Consider the following 27,327-nt stretch of genomic DNA (forward strand, 5'->3'; position numbering starts at 1 on the left):
CATCACTCAAAGTTTCAGCAAGACCCACAAGACACAAATAATTGCGTCTTGCTCTGCCTTCCAGATTATCAAGGTTACGTTCCATTTGTAAAACTGTACGGCGCAGTTGCTCCACCTCATGAGATGAACTCTGGCTTGGGTCTCCAACACCCCAACCCGATGTTACTGCACATCCAATTCCAAGTCAACATTATCCAGTTATTCGTGGGTAGCCTATGTCCTATCATGTACCTGTTGCAGTTTAGCATCCAATGCCACCTCCACCACAGCCTGCACCTCTGATGCAATTTCTGAAGTCCAAATGGTGCTTACTGAGGGACTCTGCAGAGGCGAGGAAATCGCCATCTTGCCTTATACTCCCTTCTGCACAACTTTACTGTTACAAGACAACTTCAAAGCCATACCAGCAAAATGGTATTCTGAAATCAGGCCAATAGAAACAACAAGACAAGGACACAAAATCCACCCACTTCTGGCGAAAATACAAAAAGAAAACACAGCTTTATTGGTGGGAAGACAGAGAAGCCTAACAGGCACCTCCACTCCTGTTCTAGATGTCACGTTGATTCCCATATATTTCTATATTAAAGGATGTAAAACTATTTTACTTTATACAAATTAAGTCACCTTTTAATGGTTTTGTGTGTCTAATTCACTTATTTGGTGTGTGTGTGGTGGTGGGGGGGGGGGGGGGGGGGGTTGGAGAGAGGTGGATCTTAGATCAGTACTGAGAAGAGAGGATAGAGACAGAGGAGAAAGAGAATAGGGCTACTGAAGGGGAATGGAAAGACTTCTGGGGTCTGGGGGTGGGGAGAGAATCTCAAGAAGGGAAGTAGAGAAGGCGAGATCTCAGGTGAAGAGATTGAAGGATGGGTGAGTGAGGCAGTAGAGGAAGGGAAAAGGGGATCCAAGATTAGGTTCTCTGATATTAATACAGCTCTGTGAAAGGAGTGGGGGGGGGGGGGGGGGGGGGGGCAAAGGACAGAGAGAAGTGATGAGTCAGTAATACTTTAAAGTTCAAAAAACAATTCTCACCCTAAAAAATTTGCCTAAATTATATTTTGAAATGCACAGGCATTGATTTCACTTTCTATCATCCTGTGCAGGTTGTGCAGTCGTGGTATTCCTGTACCACAGAACATCTTGAGCAGCTTCTGCTCTCATGGTATTCCTGTACCAAAGAACAAGCTAAACATTTTAAAACTAAATGCTTTGCCCTCAGTTGAGCACGTAGCTTCTAACTGATCAGGCCGATGGACTGGTTCTCCAAGCCAGAAGAGCAACTGCCAATTTTTCAAGTTGCTCTCACTTCACATTAATCTGATTCAAATGCCTCTTGCACATTCGTCTACTTCCTCAGGCTCTGCCTGTGTTGTCCTGTTGGTCTTGTTTTAATATGCTATCTGTTCTGGTGTCTTGACTCTATAGATCACTGGTCATCTTCAAACCGTCTGGTTTTAAATCTCTCTAAATCAGTAGCTCTCTGGATCTTAAAAGGTACACAGGTACCTAACAAACACCTTCTACCCAGGGTTTTCCTCTCAAAATAGTCCTTCAAGTATTTAAGAGTCATTACTGACTCCCATCTTTCTATCTCCCCCAAACTGTTTCCATGGTATGTTCCTGTTTTTCCTCACTCTACTTGATATTTATACTCTGCCCTTTCTTGGATAATGAGGTATGTTTAATACTACTCCATACATTAGTTCTCTCGAAACTTGAGTACTGTAACGTTGTTTATGCAGATCTCCAATTTTTCCAAATCAAATGGTTACAGCTCACCCAAACTCAGCTATACGTTATTCTTACTGCACTTCGTCAATTCAATCATATTTCTCCCATATTTTAAACAATATCTTTGGCTTCCTATTCACATCTCGAATAAATACAGAATCTTAATCCTTACTCAGAAATACTTTACACATAGATTCTAATCTTATTTATCATCTTTGATCATTCCTTATTGCCCTGTATGCTCCCTACATTCATCTAACCAAAGCCAATTAATCATCCCTGCTGTTGCACACACTAGACTCCAATCCACTCACCATTCAGCTTTCTTCTCCTTGTCTTCATCTTTATGGAATGCCCTGCCCTTTGCCTTTTTTTGCCCTTCATACTGAAAAATACTTACACACGTTTTAAGATTGCTTATTTACAAAAGCTTTCTCATCTGCCTCGGAGATGTGAAGTACTGGCCGGCATGTTTTATGCTGCAATGTTTGCCTTGGCTTGTCTTACCAGCCTGTCTTTACTTTTCTTATTCTCTTTTCTATGTTTGAGTTGGAGTTCTTGATTCCTTTCTTTTAAATTGTGATATTTTTGTTTTTAGCGATTGTAAACTACTGATTATATGAAGGGCAGTATATCAAGATTAAATAAAGAGAAACAATTCTAACTCAAAATAGAAAACATCAATGTCTGCAGAAATCTTGTTCCTAAAACAATAGGCAGATAGGAAGAGATATACATACTGGTCTGCAGCCAGCAGGCTTCTGGGTTAGTCTGACAGGACATAAGGAAATTAAATTAACAGGTAAACCTAAATGGAGTGGAAGACTGGCCTAGTGGTTAGAACACCTGTCTTGACATCCAGAGGTTGCCGGTTCACATTCCACTGCTGCTCCTTGTGATCTTGGGCAAGTCACTTAACCCTCCATGCTTCAGGTACAAACCTGGATTGTGAGCCTTCCAGGGACAGGGAAATACCCAGTGTACCTGAATGTAATTCACCTGAGCTACTACTGAAAAAGGTGTGAGCAAAATTCAAATAAATAATACATTTTTCCTTCTTATCATCCTTCCAGGGCAGCCAGACACCTAGAATGTACCCATACCATCTTTAAATTGTTTGAATGACTAAATTGCCCTCAACACCCCCCACCCCAAAGACAGTGGCTAATCTTGCCAAAAGTCTAATCTTAGGATAAAATCCCCATCCCGCTTCAGGGGCATTGTAATGGTTAAGGCTTCAATGGATTTGGAAATCACCATGGAAACTCTTTCCTCCAACAGAGACAGACTACTGAAGGCTCATCCCATTCACTCACAGGATCTCCACTTCCTGCAGCTGTTCCGCTAAGGATCCAGATCTACTTTAAATAGAGGCTGTGGCTGATGCCTCTGATTAAGAGTCCCAATCATCCAGAACTTCCAAGTGTCTCTGCTTTGCTGCTCTTCCAAGTCTGCTGCAGACTTGGAAGTTGAGCGGACACATCCAAGTCCTACGCTCCCTCAGAGGGTTTCAATTAAAAAAAAAAAAAAAAAGAGCCTTGTGCAAGAGGAAAACAAACACTGAAGAAAAAAAGAACTCCTGTTCCCAGAGATTTCTCAGCCTTATCAGAAGTTGGCAGGTTCCTGACTTGAAAACCTCCAAGCACTGGTTGGTGGCTGGTCTCCTCTGCTATGGCAGAAGCTGCATCAGATACATCAAGAATTAAAACAGATGCTCTTCCTGTGCTTGTTACATGAGCCACGGGATTGTATGGGGTGCAATTAAAATGACTCCTCCCTGCCCTGAGTGCTCATTTCTGGGTTCCCCCCCACCCCCACAATCTGCACTTGTGGAAGACCTGCTGCAACCAGAGGCACACTGCTCTAACAAACTCTCAACTGGCACAACAAGCGCATTTGGCATCCTCAGCTGGGGCTTCCACTGTGAAAGCACCTGGGAATTACTCAGGTGCACAGCCACATCACTACAAAGACCAATGCTTTAGCCTAACTGCCTGCCCAGAATTCAAGACCCTTTCCATAGGCAGAATGTGTCCTTAAACAGCTGATCCCAAGGGAGCTCAGGCTGAGGGTCAGGGTGGGTCAGGGTGGGTCCCCCCCCCCACTCTCAGAACAAATGATAGCGCTCAACTGCAACCACACTCTTAATCACTGCAGAGTGTTGGAAGTGCTTCAAGGCTCTTCTCGTCTTCAGAAATGTTTTAGTTTTTAAATAAACCTCAGCTCTGGGGAAAAATAGAAGCAATTTTTTTTGGGGGGGAGAGGGGGGAAGAACATTAAGCTAACACCCCCTGCTCTCCATTCAAAAATTCCTCTTATTTTCTTTTTTATGGAGCTCAAGCCTCAAAGAGGTACCCGCTTGCTCAGCTGAGCTCCAGTTCTCAGTCGGATGGTCTACTCATCATCATCAGCTGAAGACAGAAAAAATACTAAGGAGCTAAGGCTGCTACTCACCATTTGTCTCATCTGCTGGTTAACAGGCATAACCCACAGGTTCTGAATGGATGTGGTAAAAATGTTAAGGAGATACTCTATTATCAGGCTGACCCCACAGGGGAACAGCGGATAATCTCTGAAGCCCCCATCATCGAGAACAGCCTACTGAAATTGTTTAGCCATGAGCGCACTACAATCCTCTGGCTGAAAGGTCTGGACCACCAACCAGATCAGTAGCCCCTTGGTCTCCAAGGAAGAATGACCCCAAAAGACACTTGCCCTCAAGGATCCTGCTGGAGCCTGTCCTATGCCTGCACAGGATTCCTTGCCTATCTGCTGCGCACAAAGAAATACCAGGGATACTATATACCATGATGTCAACAAACCAGATCTTTATCTACTGGTAGGACAGCATAAATTTAAGCATTTGGACCAGTCCAATGGGACAATAAGGAAATATTTATTCAGGTCTATACTGAATGATTGCATAGTAAGATGTTTATCTATAACCTCCAGAAAGATGCAGTATGCATCTGTAGAAATTTATTAAAACACATAAACCATATCTCATGCAGTTAACTCCTTTAGAGATGCTTTATTCCCAGACTCTAGCATCTCACAATGATTTAGGTGCAAGATTCCTATTGAGGGACCTGAACATTTCTACTTTGTTCATTATTGCAGAACTAAGCTGCATTTACTTTTTTTGAAATATCAAAGTTTTTATATTTCTCTGTACTTTCCTTTTACTGACATTAAATTTTTCATGGGTCATTATATTTTTCAGCCTTAAATGTTCTCTTACTCCTGGCCCTTTATTGACTTTAGTTGCCTTTCCAGCATTATCTAATCAGTCAGTTACAACTACAAGATAAAACCCCCTTATTTTTTGTTACATTTGTACCCCGCACTTTCCCACTCATGGCAGGCTCAATGCGCCTTACATGGGGCAATGGAGGGTTAAGTGACTTGCCCAGAGTCACAAGGAGCTGCCTGTGCCTGAAGTGGGAATCGAACTCAGTTCCTCAGGACCAAAGTCGTCCACCCTAACCACTAGGCCACTCCTCCACTCTGAATGTGTGTGTAAATTAGTCATCAACTTTAATCATTTTCAACTTCAAACCAATAAGCTTTGACCGAGTATTCCTACCACACAGGAAAAAAAATTGCCAGCTTTTCCACATTCCCTCCAGTATTAGGATAAATCCAATTAATACATCTTTGGGGGAGTTCAGGTTTGATTGATCTACTGATTGTTTTATAACTGCAGTTAATTATGAGAGGTATGAATAGGTGTTTCAACATCAGTGAGTCAAAAATTAACACAATTGCATACCAGACCAGGAAGAATAGGTGCAAGCCAAGTGTGTCTGCCGTCACTGGAGTTATTCACACCATCAATGAGCTTGTCTGGAGTTCTGACATCTCCGCACACACCATCTAAAATATTTACACTGTCTGGAAAAGCTGCAATATCTGAGAAGAATTAAGTTTAATACAGATTGCCGACAGGAACTTCAGCGTTTTCTAGTCTAGATTACATAAGGAATAACACTCATCTAGCTGGACAGTTAGCTAGAAAGTTAACGGCCTGAAAGAAAACAAGATATTCAATGCTGTTGTGATATCTTCTCTTGTCTTTGCAGGGGAATTATGTGCTTGTGTAGCTTACAAAACTTTGGATCATTAGCATGAGAGAAATAATAATTCTTTGGTGTGTGCCAAGTACATAACATTTAATTAAAAAGCAAATTATTCAGGGGTCCTTTTACAAAGGCGCGCTAGCGTTTTTGGTGCGTGCTAAAATAAGCTGCACTAAACGCAAGAGATGCCATACATTCCTGTGGGCATATCTAGTGTTTAGAACATGCAAATCATTAATGTGTGCTAAAAAAGCTAGTGTGCCTTTCTTTTAAAAAAAAACCCCTCAGTGATTTTACTGCCTCCATATAGGTGCATGGCAATATATTTTAGCACTGTATAACCCCAATGATGCCACTAATTCAATCAACTTTTGGCTTGACTAAATGCTTTAATAGATGTCATGGTGGGGGGGGGGGGGGGGGGGGGAGCCCCTCTCTCCTTCCATGCACTGAATTGTAATACAGTTTATAAACAAATATTCTACCCATTACTTATTTTCTAGATGTCATCTCCATCTTGTATTTTTACAGATACCAGTTCATTAAAAGGATACGATTCTCTGTAAGAACAATTTTTTCTCCATGTTCATTATAAAACTCCAATCCATTCAAACCAATGTAGTATGGATCACCCCAACTAGTAAGAAGTTGAAACTGGAAAATAACTGAGTTAATATTAAGGAAAAAATATTTGTAGTCACTCTTTTAGGTAACTTCTAATGGTGCCAGACAATACCTGTAAACATATGTACATGATCTAAGAAGTGACAAAGCGGTTCAAAAGGATACAGCCACAAGGCATCAGTGGTGCTTCATAGTCCATACTAGGGTGCCCTATACATGTTAAATCAGTCCTATTAAAAAAATATATATGTATATATAAGCAAAACAATGTGAATTTTCAAATCCTATTTATCTAAGAATAGCTCACACAGCAGCCTGTTCCCATAGATAATGAAGGATATACTATAGAAATATTCCAAAAATGATTAGGAGGCAAGTCTTTTTGAACTGAAATGAAGCTCTGGAAAAAGGGGGCATAGGATGAAGGTTAAAGGGGACAGACTCAGGAGTGGTATGAATGGGCAGACTAAAAAGACCAAACGATTTTTATTCTGCCTTCATTTTTCTATGTCCCTATGTAAAGGGTGCCTCGCTGAAATGAGATGAGATGGAAGGAGGTCTACACAAACTCAGAAGAAAGAGTTCTGTCTATGAAAGTGGTTATTTATAACAAGTCCCCAATATATGCTGACCTAGGTATTGGTTCCAAATGTCATCTTAGGTCAGATAGAAAACCTTCACCGTGGAGAAAATAATTGGGTGAGGCTCCCCAGTATTTTTATTTTCAATTTCTCAAATTGTTGTCAACAGAAAATTGAAGAGGTGAGTTCTAAAACCTGTTAAGTATGAAAAGCTGCTCTCTAAATAAATGCAAGCTTTTATTTTCAAAAAATCGATATAAGTATTTTTTTCTCTATCATACACCTGACAAATAAATTGCCTTTTAGCATAATATTCACACATCCTATGGCTATCTATAAAGGCAGTCTGTTTCCGGAATGAACTTACTTTTGAAAACAAACAAAAAAAGTGTACTTAGCAGGTTTTGGAACTCACCTCTTAATTGTCCAAATTCGGAAAAAGACAGCTGAACTTGATATCATGATATCTTTTCCTTAAGCAAGTTGAATGTAGACAGAACTATGTTTGAGAAAATACTACTACTGAGGGTTACAGAAATACATTGGGATCAGCACATGATGGGCAAGAGTTCTCATCATCAATTTCTGCCACTCAATGGTGCCAAAAACTGTTACAGAGGGATTCAAAATTGCAGCAGACTTGCCCTGTTTGCACTGCTAGCAGTTTGCACAGCTGAAGAGACCTGCTGACATCTATCTGCAAGCAAGGGGTACTGGTGGCTCACTCCAATTTGAGGACTAAGGGACATCCACATTCTGCCTCTCTCTTGTCTAGATGTTTTCTTACTTCTTCCAGGGTGGTGCTGCCACCACTTCACGGTAAGGATCTTCACTTAACCCAGCTAGATGCCCCACAAGAAAACTGCAGCTCGGGCAGTGATTAAAAGAATGAATGTACTTTCATAGCATGCACATTTTCAGCCAGATTAAAAACACATGTTCCCAGGGGTGTGGTTATGGTTTGGGTGGGGAAGATGAACTACAATTACCCATGGATTCTACACAGGGCATTCAGATTTATCTGCCCAAATTATTGTGCATGCAAATTAATTGAATAATGAGCCTTGACTACCAATAATTAGGTGCTAATTATTTGAGTGCACATCTAGCTGTGGGATATAAGGCATGAAGTCTAACTAAGTATGTAAGTCAAAAAGGAGTGTGGCCTTGGGCATGTCAGAGCATTCCAAAACGTTGTGCACATAGTTATAGAATGCTGTCTCAGTGTGCCTAACTTAGGTGCCAGCCAGCATTTACACCAAGTTTCAGCAGGCGTAAGTCTGACGTCTAAAGTTAGGCGCAGGAATTCTATAAAGAGTAAAGGCCCTTTATAGAATAGTGCTTGGCACCTATTTTTAAGCACCATTTATAGAATTCCTCCTTACTGCACAATAGTATACGCTTAAAAGCACAGAACCCCCTCCCCCAAATTTCAGGTTTTACTTGTTGTTTTAGATTTAAAAAAAAAAAACCATGAAACGAGATGGCAAATGTTACTGAAAATTTCCCATATCATTGCATTTTGCTACAAGGACAACAAAACAATATCTGAATGCAAGTGAGCATAACATTATTTATCATTTATGACAAATAAACATGACAAGGGCAACTCCACTACTTTGGAGTTCTAACATGTTTCTATAAATGAAGTATTTTGTGGCCAAGCTGGTTCCTCATGTGTCTTATGGGAATTAGCACATGATGGATAAGGAAAATATGTGGGATGCTTAGGATTTTGACATAACTGCAAAGCAGAAAATATTTGGAATCTCTGTTCTACAGTTCTGGAGCTGAAAAATAAGACCTTACACCAGGAGTAATTAGCACCCAAAGTTCTACATAACAGAACTAAAAATAACAAAAAAGTGATATCATAAGCAGGAAAAGCTGGGAAGTGGGTCTGGGTCTGCAGAAACTTTAAGTGTAGTGAGAATTTGGTGCTAATATGTCCTTTTCTTTTACCTCGAATATTGCTTCGTTTGTTGGGGCTGTAAATAGTCAACAAAGAGAATTTCCTGGGCAAAGTCAAAATGACAAACTCCCGGTCCTTTGCGGATAAGAAAGCCTTCTGATGGAGAGATGCAGCACCCATCGAGAGAGATATGGACTACTTTTGCCTATTAAAACAACACATTACCATTTTAAATGAATGTTCTAGCTGCATTTATTATTCAGTTAAGAACATAAGTGTTGCCATACTGGGACAGACCGAAGGTCCATCAAGCCCAGCATCCTGTTTCCAACAGTGGCCAATACAGGTTAAAGTAACTGGCAAGATCCCAAAACAGTACATTTTATGCTGCTTATCTTAGAAATAAGCAGTGGATTTTCCCCAAGTCCATCTTAATAATAACTTATGGACTTTTCTTTTAGGAAGTTATCCAAACATGACTAACAAAATTCTGCCTTCACGCTGGATCAAACATAGAAAAATGGAGAAAGCAATTTAATTTTAAATTTTTATAATAAAATAAATACAGTTTTCATTCCCCCTCTAACAAACACTTCAACTGTTTAATGTGAATTACAATATCACATACATAATAAAGCTATAAACAAAACAAAAACATCCACTGAAAAAAAAACATACTTCAATTCCCCTCATATTAGTTAACCAAACACCTCTACAAACAAAATAATTTCAGCTGTTTCCAGATGTGCACATAATTTACTTCCATCCATAAAGATTCAGGACGTGCTTTCTAAATATCAAAAAATCATTCTCTTTCACACATTAACAAATGTCTTAAATGTAGGCTTTAAATATGAAATACTATCAAATATCAGCCACAGTAGATAATTCCTGGACAAACCCCTGTAACTGGACAGGGTGTGAATTATTAAAGCACCTATCACACTGCCTATTATGTTATTTCATGAAACATTCAAAAAAGGCCTTTAGGCAAATAAAGCTTTTCGGGTGGTAGGGCTATAGAGCCTAGCGAGAATGGGGTAGCCAGCAGTGTTCCCTCTAGGCTGCACACATGTACACAGATTGTGAACCCTGCACACACAGCAAAACATAGTACACATATACACACACACACAAACAACCACACACACTGAGATAAACTTTTGTTATATACTGAGACTATTGTAAGACAGGTTCTTTCCTTCTGAATCTCTCATCCCACAATGATGTTAAGGGCCACTAGGCTGCTAACAAGGGGCTTTCTTAAGGTAACACGTTAAAACAAGGTTTGGCTACATTTTCTAAGCATTATGAAAGATTCCTTAAAAAAAAAAAAAAAAAGAAACAGCTATGCACCTATATAGTGGAAACTAATCATTTTTCAATATAGCTTTCATAATCTTGTTCCTACAGAAATTCCCCCCAAAAAACTAATCTAAGAAACATTTGTGCCAGTCTGTTATACACATTCATTTTAAGTGCTTCAGATGAAAACAAAAAAAAAAAAACACACAAATGAATTAATAGATGGTCATTCCGGTGAGATGATATGTACTCCTGCTTACCCCTCTGTATGTATCTTCAGGAGATTTATTGTAATTCCAGAAGCGTAACCCTGCAATATTCTCTGCTTTGTCAAGATTGATCCTGACAGTGTGATCTCCTCCATAAGTGAAAGGAATAAGCCACATATGGTTATCATCAATTGTGATGTTTGTTCCATCTATTAACCTGGCAAGACAGAGTTCAATTATAGAAAAAGCTATAGTTAGTCCCAGTCTGAAGTCATATTTCTAGAAATATGAATTTTTCAGTTCCTATTTACTGAAATATGAAGCAGTAATGCCACCAAAATAAGTTGTGGAGACTTGAAAACTATGTGCGCTATTGCCCCTTCTCTGGTGGTGTTCTTTCATCTAAAGATCATCACATATGATCACACTCAAGTTCCGCTCCTCTTTCGTATGCCAAAGTTCTTCACCCCTAACTGTACCGTTCCCCTCAGGTTTTTGCAGCCCAAATGCATGATCCTGCATTTTTTTAGGCATTAAATCTTAGCTGCCAAATTCCAGACCAATTTTCAGGTTTCACTAGATCCGTCCTCATGTTAGCCACACCATCAGGGGTGTCTACCCTATTGCAGATTTTGGTATCATCCACAAAGAGGCACACCTTACCAGACAGCCCTTCATCAATATCTCTTACAAAAATGTTAAAAAGAACCAGCCCAAGAACTGAACCTTGTGGCACACCACTGGTAGCATCCTTTTCCTTAGAGTGCGTGCCATTTAGATCAGGCTCTAAGTGGGAGAAGTCTGTAATCTATACCCCTTCTAGTACCCCTGTTACGCTTCTCAACTCTCCTGTCCTGCATTTATAGAAACGAAGGTCAAATACATTGTAAGATGATACTTTTTTAATTTGAACTTAATATAGCCAGACTAGCTTGGCAACACATTGGCCCAAAGATGGGAGCACAAAGGAGGGAATTTGATAAGAAGCTACCCAGACTTTGACAGCAAGAATGCACATAAATGCTGGTACTCTAGTTATTTACGTGCCTATATGGACATACATGCACGCAAATTACTATTTTCTAGCTAAGTGATATTCTGTACATATGTGCTAATATTCGATGGTGTGTACTCTGTAGGTGGGAGTTCATGTAGGCAGAGGTTTGGGTGGAGAGCACATTTACACATGATTATAAAACACTATAATCTGTCTGTGTTCTTTAACAATCTAGATGCGAGCATTTACATCGACTCTGCCTAGTCCAAGTGATCCTGCTTCAAACATAGGCACATTTTTTGACCAGTTACACATGTATTCTAGTAAAGTAGGTGCCTTCTTTTCTCTACAGAATAGGTTCTAAATAGGCTTATTCTTGGCACCTAAAAATAGGCACCCCGGAGTGGAGGAGTGGCCTAGTGGTTAGGGTGGTGGACTTTGGTCCTGGGGAACTGAGGAACTGAGTTCAATTCCCAGCACAGGCAGCTCCTTGTGACTCTGGGCAAGTCACTTAACCCTCCATTGCCCCATGTAAGCCGCATTGAGCCTGCCATGAGTGGGAAAGCGCGGGGTACAAATGTAACAAAAAAATTAAAAAAAAAAACTACCCTTAAAGTGTAGTCCACACTTAAGCGCCTATCTTTAGGCTCAAGTGCTTACACTAGCTCAATGGCTGACATAAATGCTCGTGTCTAACTGTAGGCAGTTAGGCATTTAAGTGCTAGTATTGTAAAATCCACATGCATAACTGCATGTCACACCCCTGACCCACTCGTAGGTCCACACTCCCCTTGAAGCTGCACGCTGTGGAAGTTCAGTACCCAATTTACAGAATAGCGACTAAAGGCATTTATATGCATTAACTGCTAAATGGTGCCAATTTGCACCAGTTATGCCTATTGCTTGTTAACACCAATGATCAGCTTGTCATTAAATTTACACACATAGATGATCCTATTCTATAAACTGTACGCTCAAATTTGCGCACTAGTCACAAATTTGGGCACATAAATCTATAGAATTAGGGCAAAAACATATCATGTGTAACTTGTTTCTTAACCATTAAAGTGGAATATCGTGGCAACCAAATGATTACTATATAAACTTGGTCTCTTCACCTGTTCACTGGATCTACCTAAAAGTTACTTAAACTCTCACCTACATTAGAGTCTTTGATATTGAAAGGTATCCAAAATTGCATTAAATGTTTTGATTAACTTGAGGCTTCATTTACTAAAACAGGTCCTTAACACTCATCTGCCTATACTTTTGCATGTAGGTTCCAGGAAATTTTCCATATTATCTTCAGAATACATAGTATAGCATAAGACCCAAGGAGGCATATTTCCAAACCACTTAAGACTTACAAAGTTACAAAGTAACCTATGGAACTTTGTAAGTCTAAGTGCTTTGAAAATGAGCCCCAAGGCAAACTAAGAAAAGAAGAAAGATAACTACCATTTTAAGCCTTGAAGATGTTTTACATTTTTTTGTTGACATACTTGTCTAATGTCCTGGAATCCTTACTATACTCTGGCAGATCGTTCAAATCTCTGGGAGAAGCAGAAATCGTATCTGTGCTCACTGGTAAAGCCTGACCGTCCATTCCTACAACTTCTAGTCCTGTCAATCCAAGGTAGTGGGCATCCCCCCATGTTAAAGTGAAATTGAGCTGAAGACCTAGAAAAGAAGACCACAGAAGCAATCAGACCAAATCAGTGCAGCATTACGTACACATTAAAGATACAAGGTTTGTGAAAAAAAATTGTAAATGTTTACAACAGTGCTACCACCAGGAAGCCTATTCTGTCAGGGTGCTTCCACCTCCAGAAGAACTATTTTTCAGTTACTAAAATAGAGAACTGACAAGTAGCATTAGAATTAGAATGCTAACTTTGCAAAATGAAGGCATAGTCTCATTGAGAATGTCCAGTTGTGATTGGCTGAGAAGCCAATAGGGCAAGGTTAATATCCGTGGGATTATGGCTGAATGCCTCCAAGTCAGAACTCTCTCTAAACGATTGATACAGTTTCTAAAAAAAAAAAAAAAAACCAGCAGCCTCATTCTTATGAAGATATTTTGCTTGAAAAACTTAGGGGGATTTGGATTTAGTTCACACCTTTCCCAGAGTAGCTCAAGGCAAGTTACATTCAGGTACAGCAAATATTTTTCCTGTCCCTAGAAGGCTTACAGTCTAAGGTGTCCTTTTACACAGGTCCGGTAAAAATTAGTCTTAGCACATCTTTGCATGGGCCATTCCCATGAGCCAGGCCATTTTAACTGCAGCTGTAAAAATGCCTTTTCTTCCTATTATACTCGTTAATGATGTTTAATGCAAATAAACCAAAAGAACAAACTCCCACCAGAAAGTAGCTCAGCTAATCACCAAAGTAAAAATCTTAAATGATAAACCCCTGCACAATCGAACTGCGAACTGTTTATATATTTACTTATTTAATATTAAGAGGAGGAAAAAAGGCCTCAGCAGTTAAAGGTTAAAGCTGCAGCATTGGTTTGCACTCTATGGGGTCCTTTTACTAAGCCATGTAAGCATCTACATGCGCCAAAATGGAGATACTGCTCAGCTACTGTGTGGCTCTTGCGGTAATTTCATTTTTGGCGCGTGTCCAATATGCGTATCCGAAAAATAATTTTATTTTCGGAAGGGTGTATTGGACACGCGCCAAGTGGCATTTGATGAGCATAGGTTATTACTGCCTGATTACTGCGTGAGACTTTACGCTAGGTCAATGGTTGCCGGTAAGGTCTCAGACCCAAAATGGATGTGCAGCAATTTTCATTTTGCCGTATGTCCATTTTCGGCAAAATTTTTTTAAAAGGCATTTTTTTACAGATGCACTGAAAAATGATTCTGCACACGCCCAAAACACGCGTCTACACTACTGCAGCCATTTTTCAGCGCGCCTTTGTAACAGGGCCCCTATGTGAATGTTGCAGCATTCTTTCAAAACCACAGCACCTTATGATATAGGCCAATCATCAGCCAAAAACCATCAAAATTATTTGTTTAAAGTTTATCTTTAAAAAAATGCCACTTGCTCACAAACTAGTCCATACTGAACACTGCATCTCAAAATTATCATGCAGCGGGAAAACAGAACCACTTAGCTTGACTAAACTTGACTACCATAAAAGAACCTTCATTAGGGGAAGAGTTCACAGTTCAAACTTCAGTGCTTCTTTCATTCATGCATGCTGCCAGGATTCTCTGCACAGTAAGATTGTGTAGGGGTTTATGCAAGTGTGTATATGTGTTCTAATGTTGCTAATTAGTGTGCAGCCATTTTCAAAAATTACCACATAAGCACTTACCACAACCTATTTTGTAAATGGTAAGGGCTCCCGCGTTATCAATGTGCTAACTAATTGGCAAAGGAATGCCCACTCTCTGCCTCTGACATGCCCCCTTAAAACATATTAAAAATTATTTAGCGCGTGGTTAACACAAATGCAAAAATTAATGTGACACACTTTAGCATGTCCTGCATTTAATTTATTTTTGCTGTGTTAGGTACACATTAGAACCTAATGAAGCTTAGTAAAAAGGACCCCTAAGTTTGTAACTTAAGCGATGGAAGGTTACAGGACGACTGAGATCACAAGGCGCATCAGTGGGCTTTGAACCCACGTTTCACAGCCCACTGCTATAATCTTTGGGCTACGCCAAGGATATTTCCCTGTTTGAATTTAAAATGGCTTTTAATTTTTGAGATATAGGGAGAGGCTTAAAGACAACTGTTGAACAGCTAGCCCACTGGTATGCACTGTTTACTCAGTAACTTTATTGAAGGTTACTGCTCACATAAAGAACACCCTTACATGTTCCTGTGTATATTCCTGGTACTGCATAGGGGATCTCAGTGGAGGTGCCTGGTGGGACTGTTTCTTCTTGCATCTGAGGAAACAAAAATATATCAAATGTAGCAGAGCCTATACAACAAAAACAAAGCAAATAGCCTTATATGCCAGATACAAAAATGGCACTGTTTGGTCAGCAAAAACACTGAAACATCAGCTAGACTAACAAGCCAAATATAAAATATATCTTTCACTCCAGACTGCAGCTTATTGGTACAGCAAAATTCAAACACTCTATCAGGTCCTACTAATCAAACTGGTGCTTTCAACTAACAGCAATGAGATGAAAAGGAACTTTTTGTTGCCCTGTTTGTGTGTCTTATGGTCAGAGTTAAATATGTGATCGGCACTATATCTAAGAGCATCTGCCTGTGAACGTATTTTGTTTTAATATTTTATGGATGTCTTATCGTGTCCCTTTTAAAATTGGATTGAGTGGGTAATATCTTTAATAAATAAACTGCAGGTACTACTGTGGACTGTAACAAAATGTTAAGACTGTTCCTCCTTGTCATCCGTTCATCAACTCTTGGACAAGAAGTACTAAATGAGGACCAGATGCTTTTAAAAAATGTGCACAAGCTACACTTGTACATAAACCTCCCTCTATTGAGATATAAGATACTTATAATGAGAGTCAATTTGTTATCACTAGGGCTCTTTTGTTAAACAGACATTTCAGGTTACAAATAACTGCTGCCACCTAAGGACAATACCTTAAAGAAACCAGAGTTGCATGAGTTACACTAAAAAGGATTTTCCTGCAAGCTACACAACTTTCACAAAGTTCAGACACCAACATTGGTGTTACAGCTACTGAAATTAAATAAGAGAAAGCTAAACAGCTCCTAGGTGGGTTAGAAGATATGATAAACTATGCTGAGTCTGACCAAAAGTCCGTCAAGCATCCTGTCTTTAACAGTAGCCAGTCTGAGTCACAGGTGCCTGGCAGATCTCTAGAAGCAGATCACAGATCAAATTTCTTACAGTTCATTTCAACGAATAAGTGATGACTTTCCTCAAGTCTTCCTGGATAATAATTTTTTATGAACTATTCCTTGTGCAATGATGATAATACTCACTTCAAAAAGGAATTACAGGTAAGCCTCTCTAATGGAGACACATTAATGGGATTAGGCAGTGAAAGGTCATCTCATAAACCAATCCTTCAGTTTTAGTGCCTCGGAAAAGGAATCCCAGATGATAATCACCAGCTGCTCAGCACCATGACCACCTTGACAACTGATACCCAATGCACTGAACACTTTTTTTTTTCCAGCAAATACCAAACTGATGTTGAAACCCCCAATTAAAAAAAACCTTTGGCATTTACATTTGTAAAAGTCACTTGACACTGCAAGACAAGGCGATATGAAATGTCATATGCATCCACTTGGTAGTGGAGAAATTCACTGTGGGTACCTGGATGAATTCTCTCACAAATTAGTGGCTTTCAGATACTAATGGTAATGTGCATTTCTGAACCACAAAAATTAGGAAAAGGTATATGGAAGATCAAACCCTGCCATCCAGTCAGTTGTGATAAGCAGAAAAAATTATCTGTAAGACAGAGTATGAACATCTACCTGTTCGCCTTCTGCTCTGGAACCTGCTTGTGTGAAAGGCCTTTCCTCCCCCTCACCATCTGCTGTGCTTGGTCTGTTCACATCATCCTTGTACCCTGAAAGTATACTTTCACATTCTCCATCAAAAGTCTCATCATAGCGGGACATGGCCTCTAGAATTTCGTCGTCTGTGGTAAACAATATGGTATCCCCAAACTGCTCAGAAGCTGAAAATATGACAAAGTATAAATATAGATAAACTCACGTCTACCAAAACATATGAAATCAAAAAAACCATGAAGATTCAGGAAAAACATGCAACAAAGAATTATACAGGATGGGGACAATGTTCACAATGCCTTTAGGGTTTTAGAGCTGTAATAAGAGAAATCCCCTTAGACACAACTTGGCCCAAACTGTTTCCTATACAACTCCATTACTCTCAGTCTCAGAATTCCACAAATTCCCCATGATTTTCAGCATTAACACAATTTGCAAGGTGATACCTACCTACTTGTGGTTGTAAAATATAAAGTGGTTCATTTTCAAAGCACATCGACTTACAAAGTTACATAGCAACCTATGTAACTTTGTAAGTCTATGTGCCTTGAAAATGAGAACCAAAGTCAACTGCAAAACAAATTCAAATTCACAGAGCATACAAGCTATACCATGCAAACAAACACAGAAACACAAGGCTGAAGAACAATATGTAGAGGGACATAAGTGATGGCAATATAATGTTGAATCCTAGCATTATAAGAACTAGAGCTGTACTGAATAGCATATTTTACTATTCAGCTGAATACGAATAATGGGCATGGAGCTTTAACCTAACAAATAATAGAAGCAACATGAAATTGAAATCGAGATCAAGTGTTTAATTTAGTAGGATTTAATATAGTAGAGCCCAGATTTCTTCGTATTCGATTTAAATTGCTATTCGGTGAATAAATGTAATCAAGGCCGAATTGAATATGAATATTCGATACAACCCTAATAAGAACTGCCATACTTGGTCACACTAAAGGTCTATCAAGCCCAGTATCCTGTTTCCACCAGTGAACAATCCAGGTCATAAGTACCTGGCAGGATCACAAAAGTAGCAAGATTCCATGCTATCTACCCCCAAGGATAAGCAGTGGCTTCTCTCAGGTCCATCTTAATAACAGATTATGGATTTTTCCTCCAGGTAGGTGTTCAGCCCTTTAACACCAACTACGCTACCTGCATTTACCACATCCTCTGCCAAAGAATTCCAGAGCTTAATTATGCAGTGAATGAAAAACTATTTTCTCCAATTTGCGTACTACCTAGTAACTTCATATACTTTGGGGCTCATTTTCAAAGCACTTAGCCTTAAAGTTCCATGGAGGGGGCATAATCGAACGTCGCCGGCGATCTAGTTTGGCGGCGGCACAACAGCTGGCCGGAACCATATTATCGAAAAAGATGGCCGGCCATCTTTTTTTCTGACAATACGGTTTAGCCCAGCCAAATGCCAGAGTTCGCTGGGTTTGAGATCGCCGATTTTGTTTTTCAGCGATAATGGAAAAAAATGCCGGCCTTCTCAAACCTGGCAAAATCCAAGGCATTTGGTCATGGGAGGAGCCAGCATTTGTAGTGCACTGGTCCCCCTGACATGCCAGGACACCAACAGGGCACCCTAGGGGGCACTTCTAAAATGTTTTTAAAAATACAAAAAAAGCTCCCAGGTGCATAGCTCCCTTACCTTGGGTGCTAAGCCCCCCAAATCCCACTCCCCACAACTCTACACCATTACCATAGCCCTTATGGGTGAAGGGGGGCATCTACATGTGGGTACAGTGAGTTTTGGGGGGGTTTGGAGGGCTTAACATTTACCACCACAAGTGTAACAGGTAGGGGGGGGGGATGGACGTGGGTCTGCCTGCCTGAAGTGCACTGCACCCACTGAAAACTGCTCCAGGGACTTGCATACTGCTGTCAGGGAGCTGAGTAAGACATTTGAGGCTGGCATACAGGCTGGTAAAAAAAGGTTTTGATTTGTATTATTTTTAGTGTGGGAGGGGGTTGGTGACCACTGGGGGACTACGGGGAGGTCATCCCCCATTCCCTCCGGTGGTCATCTGGTCAGTTGAGGCACCTTTTTGAGGGCTTGGTCGTGAAGATAAAAGGACCACGTAAACCCGGTGAAATACTGCTTAACACCGCTTTTTTTTTTCCATTATCCGCGAACCCCGGCCTTCTGGTAGCCACACCCATGCCTGCCATGTCTCGCCTTCGCTACGCCGCCGACACGCCCCTTGAACTTTCGCCGGCGAGGCGACGGGGAAAGCGGCAATGCTGTCAAAAAAGCCGCTTTCGATTATTCCGATTTCAACGCTTTTGAGAGATTGCCGGCCATCTCCCGATTTATGTCGCGAAATGGCCGGCGATCACTTTCGAAAATAAGCCCGATAGTAACCTATGGAACTTTGTAAGGCTAAGTACATTGAAAATACGCCTCTTTGTCTGCTATTCTTTGTACGTTTTGAAAGATTAAGCAATTGATTCGTGTTTATCTGGTTCTACTCTATGCAGGGTTTTATAAGTCTCTATATCTCCCCTCAGAGGCTTCTCCAAGCTGAAGACCCTAACTTCTTCATCCTTTTCTAACAGGGAATACATGGTATACTTTATGATTAGTTGTATTAATATGTGGGCTATGGAAGCCAAACAGAAAGGGTTAGTTGTTTTTGGAGCATATTTCCATAGCTCAGATGCAACTGATCAGTACCTCCTCAATTTCATTCCATTTAATCTGCTTACTTGCTTGCAAATATTTTTATTCCAAGTGGGGAATGATTGTCATGGTTACGAATGTAAGTACTCTACAGTTGTCTTAATGATTGTTTCCACTGCCATTATTTGCTTTCTTCATCTTCAAATGTCCCTGGACCTCCAAAAGCACTCCACTTTCAAATTTCAGTCTCCCTCATGCCACCAATTGCCCCTTGCATTCCTAACTCTACCATGCTTTTAGTTTTGTCCTTCAGTTTTCACAATTCCTTCTTGCATTTCTAACTTTACCATGCTTTTAGTTCGGTCCTTCAGTTTTCAATAGCATTGTATCTCTACTCTCCTATATGACTACTATTCCTACAGTAGAAATTTTCTTTGACAGCGATTTCTAAGCAGCTGTAGCATATCACTAATTCTAGAAGTCAAAAACATAGAAAGTGATGGCAGCTAAAGACTATGAGACTGGTTTTTAGACCATGGGAGTTAAACTCCCACAGTCAGTGCTGAGTCCAGTTATTCAAAGCTGGACCATTTCCGGTGATTGGCACTGAATATCCGGTTTATTTTTGGCTGGTTTCAAGATATCTTGGAAACCGGCCAAAGATATTCTACAGTTTCAAGTGGTCAAAGATGGCCGCTAAACTCACTTTAAAAATTGGTGGATAGCTGGTTATATCATATGTTATAACCAGATAACCTCTAACCAGGGATATTCAGCGGGGGATAGCTATTACCCGCTGAATATTGGCAGATAGCCAGTTAAGTGCTATTTAACTGGTCAGCAGCCATTCTGGCCTGATGTCGGTGCCGGGCAAAATAGTAGAGACTATTATAAAGAACAAAATTACACAGCATATTCAAAAGTATGGATTAATGAGACAAAGCCAATATGGATTTAGTGAAGGGAAATCTTGCCTCACCAATCTATTACATTTCTTTGAAGGGGTGAACAAACATGTCGGTTGATATTGTGTATCTGGATTTTCAAAAGGCTTTTGACAAAGTACCTCATGAAAGATTCCAGAAGAAATTGGACAGAGTCATGGGATAGAAGATAGTGTCCTTTTGTGGATTAAAAACTGGTTAAAGGATAGAAAACAGAGAGTAGGGTTAAATGGTCAGTATTCTCAATGGAGGAAGGTAGATAATAGGGTTCCTCAGGGGTCTGTGCTGGGACCGCTGCTTTTTAACATACTTATAAATGATCTAGAGATGAGAGTAACTAATGAGGTAATTAAATTTGCTGATGACACAAAGTTGTTCAAAGTTGTTAAATTGTGAGAGGATTGTGAAAAATTACAAGAGGACCTTACGAGTGGGAGACTGGGCATCTAAATGGCAGATGACGTTTAATGTGAGCAAGTGCAAAGTAATGCATGTGGGAAAGAGGAACCCGAACTATAGCTACGTAATGGAAGGTTCCAAGTTAGGAGTCACCGACCAAGAAAGGGATCTCGGCATCGTTGTTGATGTTACGTTGAAACCTCTGCTCAGTGTGCTGCGGTGGCTAAGAAAGCAAATAGAATGTTATGTAATATTAGGAAAGGAATGGAAAACAAAGTGAGGATGTTATAATGCCTTTGTATCAGTCCATGGTGCAACCGCACCTTGAATATTATCTTCAATTCTGGTCACCGCATCTCAAAAAATATAAGAATTAGAAAAGGTACAGAGAAGGGCGACGAAAATGATAAAGGGGATGGGACGACTTCCCTATGAGGAAAACTGAACGTCTAGGGTTCTTCAGCTTGGAGAAGAGATGGCTGAAGGGAGATATGATAGAGGTCTATAAAATAATGAGTGGAGTGGAATGGGTAGACGTGAATCGTTTGTTTACTCTTTCCAAAAATACTATGACTAGGGGGCATGCGATGATACTACAAAGTAGTAAATTTAAAATGAATCGGAGAAAGTTTTCTTCACTCAACGTGTAATTAAACTCTGGAATTCATTGCCAGAGAATGTGGTAAAGGCAGTTAGCTTAGCGGGGTTTGAAAAAAGGTCTGGACGGCTTCCTAAAGGAAAAGTCCATAAACCATTATTAAATTGACTTGGGGAAAATTCACTGCTATTTCTGGGATAAGCAGCATAAAATGTATTGAGCTTTTTTTTTTAGATCTTGCCAGGTATTTGTGACCTAGATTAGCCACTGTTGGAAACAGGATGCTGGGCTTGATGGACCTTTGGTCTGTCCCAGTGTAGCAATACTTATGTACTTATGTAAATAGCGTTGAATATCAGGGGGTACATGGCCTAATCAATCTATACCATCTACTACCCACCATCCTCTCCCTTAGAGATCCTATGTTCTTATACCATACAGTCATGTCTCCACCACCTCCACCAGGAGGCTGTTCCACTCATCCATCACCCTTTTCGTGAAACATTTCTTTACATTACTCCTGAGCCTATCTCCATTCAACACCATCCTATGCCCTCATTCACAGCTTCCTTACAACTGAAAGAGACTTGCCTCCTGTGCATTTATATCATGAAGGTATTTACATATCTTTTATCATATCTCCTCTCCCTCATCTTTCTTCCAAAGCATACATAGTGAGAACATTTTGCCCTGCTTTATGATGAAGACCACTGATCATTTTAGTAATCACCCTCTAGACTGGCTCCATATTTTTAAAACCTTTTTGCAGGTGCAGTCTCCAAAACTGTACACAGTACTCTAAATAGAGTCTCACCAGAGACATATATAGAGGCACTATAACCTCCTTTTTCCAGCTGGTCATTCCTATCATTATGAACCAATCACCCTTCTGGATTTTGCTGTCACTTTCTCTGCCCATTTGGCCAGTTTAAGATCGTCTGATACAATCATCCCCAAGTCCTGCTCTTCTTTCATGCACAGAAATATTATACTCCACCCCCAATACAGTACTGTTCCCTCGAGTTGTTACAGCCCAAATGCACGACCCTGAATTTTTTAGCATCAAATTTTAGCTGCCAAATTCTAGACCTTTCTTCAATCTTCACTAGATCCCTTCCTCTGATGTAATAGATAAATCTGACAAACTCAAAGGCGACAAATCATGATATTCACCACAACCCTGATAGCACTCCAACATGAAATTGATACCTGTTACTAGTAATCTGTATCCTATAATTCAAACCTGCCACAGTACTTGATGATTGAAGAGTGACCAATGTAACACCAATTTTTAAGGAGGACTCCGAGGTGAACATGTGAAAACTAAAGTTCAGTGAGCCAGACATTGCTGCCTAGTAAATTAGTTTAAGATTTACTAGAAAACAAAATTATTGACCCATATAGATACAAGACCACGACTCAACATGGATTGAGCAAAGGCAAATGTTGCCTTACTAACTTTATTACACCTTTTTGAAGGTGTAAACAAAACAAACGATAATAATGAGTCTGCTAATATAGTGTATTTGGATTTCCAGAAGCCATTTGACAAAGCTTCTCATGAGAAACTTGTAGGAAATTAATTTGTCATGAACAGAAGGCAATTGTAAAAAGGCTAGAAGGGAAACAGAGAAAGATGACATGGTCAGTTATCAACATGGAAAAGGGTCTGCACTGGGACCTGAGCTGTTTAACATTCATAGATGATTTGGAGATAAGAGTGACAAGTGAGGTGATCAAATTTGTGGATGACAGAAATTATATGAAGTTAAAATGGTGAAAAATTGCAAGGATTTGCAGAAGGATCTTGTAAGACTTGGAGACCGGGTATCTAAATGGCAGATGCAATTTAAGGTAGACAAGTGTAAGGTGACGTACATAGGGAAAGATACCCAGCTGTAAGTACAAAACCATGGGTTCCGAGTTAAGCGTCACCACCTAAGAAAAGAGATCTAGGAGTCATTGTGGGCAATATGTTGAAATTATCGTGGCTGCTACAAAAGAATACAGAGACAAAGAAATGGAGAACAAAACTGAGAATCTCATTACGCCTCTGTATAGGTCACTGGTGTGACCATACCTTGACCAGTGTGTAGTTCTGGTTACCCCCATCTCAAAAAGGATATAGCAGAACTAGAAAAGTTTCAGAAAATTATAGAAGTAGTAGTATACCTCCCTTTCAAAGAAAGGCTAAACAGGTTAAGGCACTTCAGCTTGGACAAAAGACTAAAAGGGGATATGTTAGAAATTTATAAAATCAAGATGGAGTTCTCCCACCAAGATATTCCTTCTTCTTGCAGTCTCCTTGTCAAAATGGAACCAAGGCGGTTAAGGTTCAGGTCTCCGTAGAATCCTTGCTGGCGCTCTGGGTCATTGTTCCAGTTCCACAGGCCAAACAGGGAAAGGCAGATACTCTTACTTCATTGACTCAAAGAAGGCAGGTACCTTTTGTCCAGTCTTAGATCTCAAAGGTGTAGACTGCTGCCTCAGTGTCCCCCTTTCACATGGAGACACTAACAGCAGTCATAGCCTCAATTCAAGTGGGGGAATTTCACCAGAATGGTAACGTAGGGAGCTGCTATTTAACCTTTCAAGGACAGTCCATGAAACTAATGACCAGCAGATTCAAAACCACAGAAACCTTTCTTTTTGTTGTGCATATCAAGACAACCAGCATTACAGAAATCAAGAGTAGTTTTGGGAAGTTCCTGGAGAAAAGTCCACAAATTATTATACTTGTGAAAACCACTGCTTATCTCTGGAAATGAGCTATGAGGAACAGATCTACTTTTTAAGATCTTCTGGGTACCTGTGACCTGAACTGGACACTGTAGGAGGCAGGATGTTGGGCTCAACACACTTTGAACTGCTTCAACATGGCTTTTCTTATGAGCCCTCTCCCAATGTGTCTAGTCTATCAAATCCTACTAGCTTCTGTTCTGGATTTCTCATGCTGCATATCTATAATAGCCCATCTCTATTCCCTTGTGTTCCTTTAGCTCTTAACATCTGTATTATGGATGACACAGTGGCCTCCTACTCTTTCCTCAAAGTCAGCACTAATGACATGTCCTGTAAAAGCCAGATAGGTCTCTACCTCCAACATACTGACATGTCCCTGAATACCTAAGGTTGCTTCTTGATGTTGTCCTCCACCCTTACTTCCCTAACAGTATTCTAGCTGTAGTCCTGTGTGTTTGGATTAACTGTTCTCTTTCCATAACTAATCAGCATGCTGTTATGGCCCTTTCTCATCAGCATACTGGCATAGTTCCCATGTAAATGACCAGCCCCTCCCCACTTCCATTCCATTCAATCTGCTTATGTTTCAGAGATTTACTTCATATGAGAACTAATTAAACTTTACCAACTGCAACTGAACTTTGAAGTAGCTTGCTTCTATAGATTAGTTTTTCTGGAAGAATGTTCTTATCTATTAAAAACAATGTGATCAAGTAGAAAAACCACAAGAGTTGGCAGCTACGACCATGGATCCCAACTGAGTACTGGACAGAAAGAAGCAAGACAGACTTTGTGAAGGAGGCTGAAAAAATGTTACATGCATATTATCTAAAATGTACACATTTTGTTGATTATACAATTTTTGAATAGATTCCCGCCCCCCCCCCCCCCCCCCACTTCCCGAGACAAACCTCCAGACAATGTTCCAGAAGCCTTTGCAATCTCTCCTTTAAAGATGCATTTTTCATCAAGTAATATTTCAATATCTTTAACTCCACGAAAGGAATGTATTCTGGATTTATTGTAATTCCAAAGCCTAATCATTGCCACTTGAGAAGGAGCCACAAAGTCAATAAAGATAAAATGAAGCTTTCCAGGAGTAAAAGGTGCCAGCCAAAGATGCATATCATCTTGAGTTCTGTTTGCCCCATCAATTAGGTTGGTTACTACTCTGGGATCTTTGCCATAGGCTGGTAATATATTAATATCAGGTGGATCAGCCTCAATTCCAGAAATTGGTACAGGTTCTCCACTTGAACTAAATATTTCAATTCCATTGAGGCCTACATAATGTCTGTCCCCCCAGGTAGATGCTATTTTAATAACAAGATGCTGCCCATAAGGCAACACTGGAATTTCAAAATCACTTCCATCATCTCTATCAGTTTCTATAGTGTTATCTTCTTCCAGTTCCCTAAGTGCATCCTCTAGCCCTTCCTTTCTTATTGACTGACGTTCTCCTTGCCTGCTAATCTTCTGCTGAAGAAATTCATCAAAAATATCCCCTTCAAATTCCATGTTGGAAATTCTGCCCCGCTGAGAGTGATTGAACTTTAACAAAGAGTTCCATGATTCCAGCAGTGAGTAATCCTGTTCATTGCGCCACCTTGCTCTGGGAGATTTTTGGGATTTGACAGAAAGCAGCACATCTACAAAAAATTTTAAAAAATACATGTAAATTGATTGAAAGGGGAAAATTCTTTTATTTTATTTATTGGGATTTATTGTATGCCTTTATGAAAAGATTTACCCAAGGTAGTGTACTGTATGCACAGCATGACATAAAATTATCAGTATAGCAATAGTAAATCGACTAAATATAAGCATAAATACAAGTCAATGAGGTAAACTCAGAGACAGGCAACTTGAATCCTAACTGGAACAATATGATAGAGTCAAAATATACACATTAAAACAGTACAATATAATAATCATTTAAAAGAAATATGATAATGTAGCAGGGTACAAACAGTACATCAAAATAAGCAGAATGGTGGAACATGCATATTAACACAGATATGATATTTATGAGGTCAGCACAATACAAACGAAATCCTTTACTAGGCAAAGGGTATGATACATACCTGTAGCAGTTGTTCTCCGAGGACAGCAGGCTGATTGTTCTCACGACTGGGTTGACGTCCGCGGCAGCCCCCACCAACCGGAAGAAGCTTCGCGGGACGGTCGGCACGCAGGCCACGCCCACCGCACATGCACGGCCGCCTTCCCGCCCGTGCGCGACCGCTCCCGCCAGTTGAATGACAAGCAATAAAATATGAAACACACAACTCCAAAGGGGAGGAGGGAGGGTAGGTGAGAACAATCAGCCTGCTGTCCTCGGAGAACAACTGCTACAGGTATGTATCATACCCTTTCTCCGAGGACAAGCAGGCTGCTTGTTCTCACGACTGGGGTATCCCTAGCTCTCAGGCTCACTCAAAACAATAACCCAGGTCAATTGAACCTCGCAACGGCGAGGGTACAACAGAAATTGACCTACGAAGAACAACTAACTGAGAGTGCAGCCTGACCAGAATAAATTCGGGTCCTGGAGGGTGGAGTTGGATTTACACCCCAACAGATTCTGCAACACCGACTGCCCTGAACCGACTGTCGCGTCGGGTATCCTGCTGGAGGCAGTAATGAGATGTGAATGTGTGGACAGATGACCACGTCGCAGCCTTGCAGATCTCTTCAATAGTGGCTGACTTCAAGTGGGCCACCGACGCTGCCATGGCTCTGACACTATGAGCCGTGACATGACCCTCAAGAGTCAGCCCAGCCTGGGCGTAAGTGAAGGAAATGCAATCTGCTAGCCAATTGGAGATGGTGCGTTTCCCGACAGCGACCCCTAGCCTGTTAGGGTCGAAAGAAATAAACAATTGGGCGGACTGTCTGTTGGGCTGCGTCCGCTCCAAGTAGAAGGCCAATGCTCTCTTGCAGTCCAATGTGTGCAACTGACGTTCAGCAGGGCGGGTATGCGGCCTGGGGAAGAATGTTGGCAAGACAATTGACTGGTTAAGATGGAACTCCGACACCACCTTCGGCAGGAAC

At 40.5% G+C, this 27,327-nt stretch overlaps 1 protein-coding gene across 5 annotated transcripts in view; it reads right to left on the minus strand.

The window, feature by feature from the left end:
- Window positions 1-27,327, minus strand: part of KIAA0556 (KIAA0556 ortholog) — a 133,509-nt gene that overhangs the window by 10,645 nt on the left and 95,537 nt on the right. For all 5 annotated transcript variants that reach the window (XM_030211802.1, XM_030211800.1, XM_030211801.1 and 2 more), the window contains 9 exons: window positions 25,185-25,922; window positions 16,908-17,113; window positions 15,283-15,358; window positions 12,944-13,121; window positions 10,496-10,661; window positions 8,981-9,135; window positions 6,603-6,667; window positions 6,368-6,478; window positions 5,507-5,646 (listed from right to left, as the gene is read on the minus strand). In XM_030211802.1, coding sequence (XP_030067662.1) covers window positions 5,507-5,646; window positions 6,368-6,478; window positions 6,603-6,667; window positions 8,981-9,135; window positions 10,496-10,661; window positions 12,944-13,121; window positions 15,283-15,358; window positions 16,908-17,113; window positions 25,185-25,922 — 1,835 coding nt within the window. The remainder of the gene's footprint in view (window positions 1-5,506; window positions 5,647-6,367; window positions 6,479-6,602; window positions 6,668-8,980; window positions 9,136-10,495; window positions 10,662-12,943; window positions 13,122-15,282; window positions 15,359-16,907; window positions 17,114-25,184; window positions 25,923-27,327) is intronic.

Source organism: Microcaecilia unicolor, chromosome 8 (genome assembly GCF_901765095.1).
Source record: "Microcaecilia unicolor chromosome 8, aMicUni1.1, whole genome shotgun sequence".
Taxonomy (NCBI): Eukaryota; Metazoa; Chordata; class Amphibia; order Gymnophiona; family Siphonopidae; genus Microcaecilia; species Microcaecilia unicolor.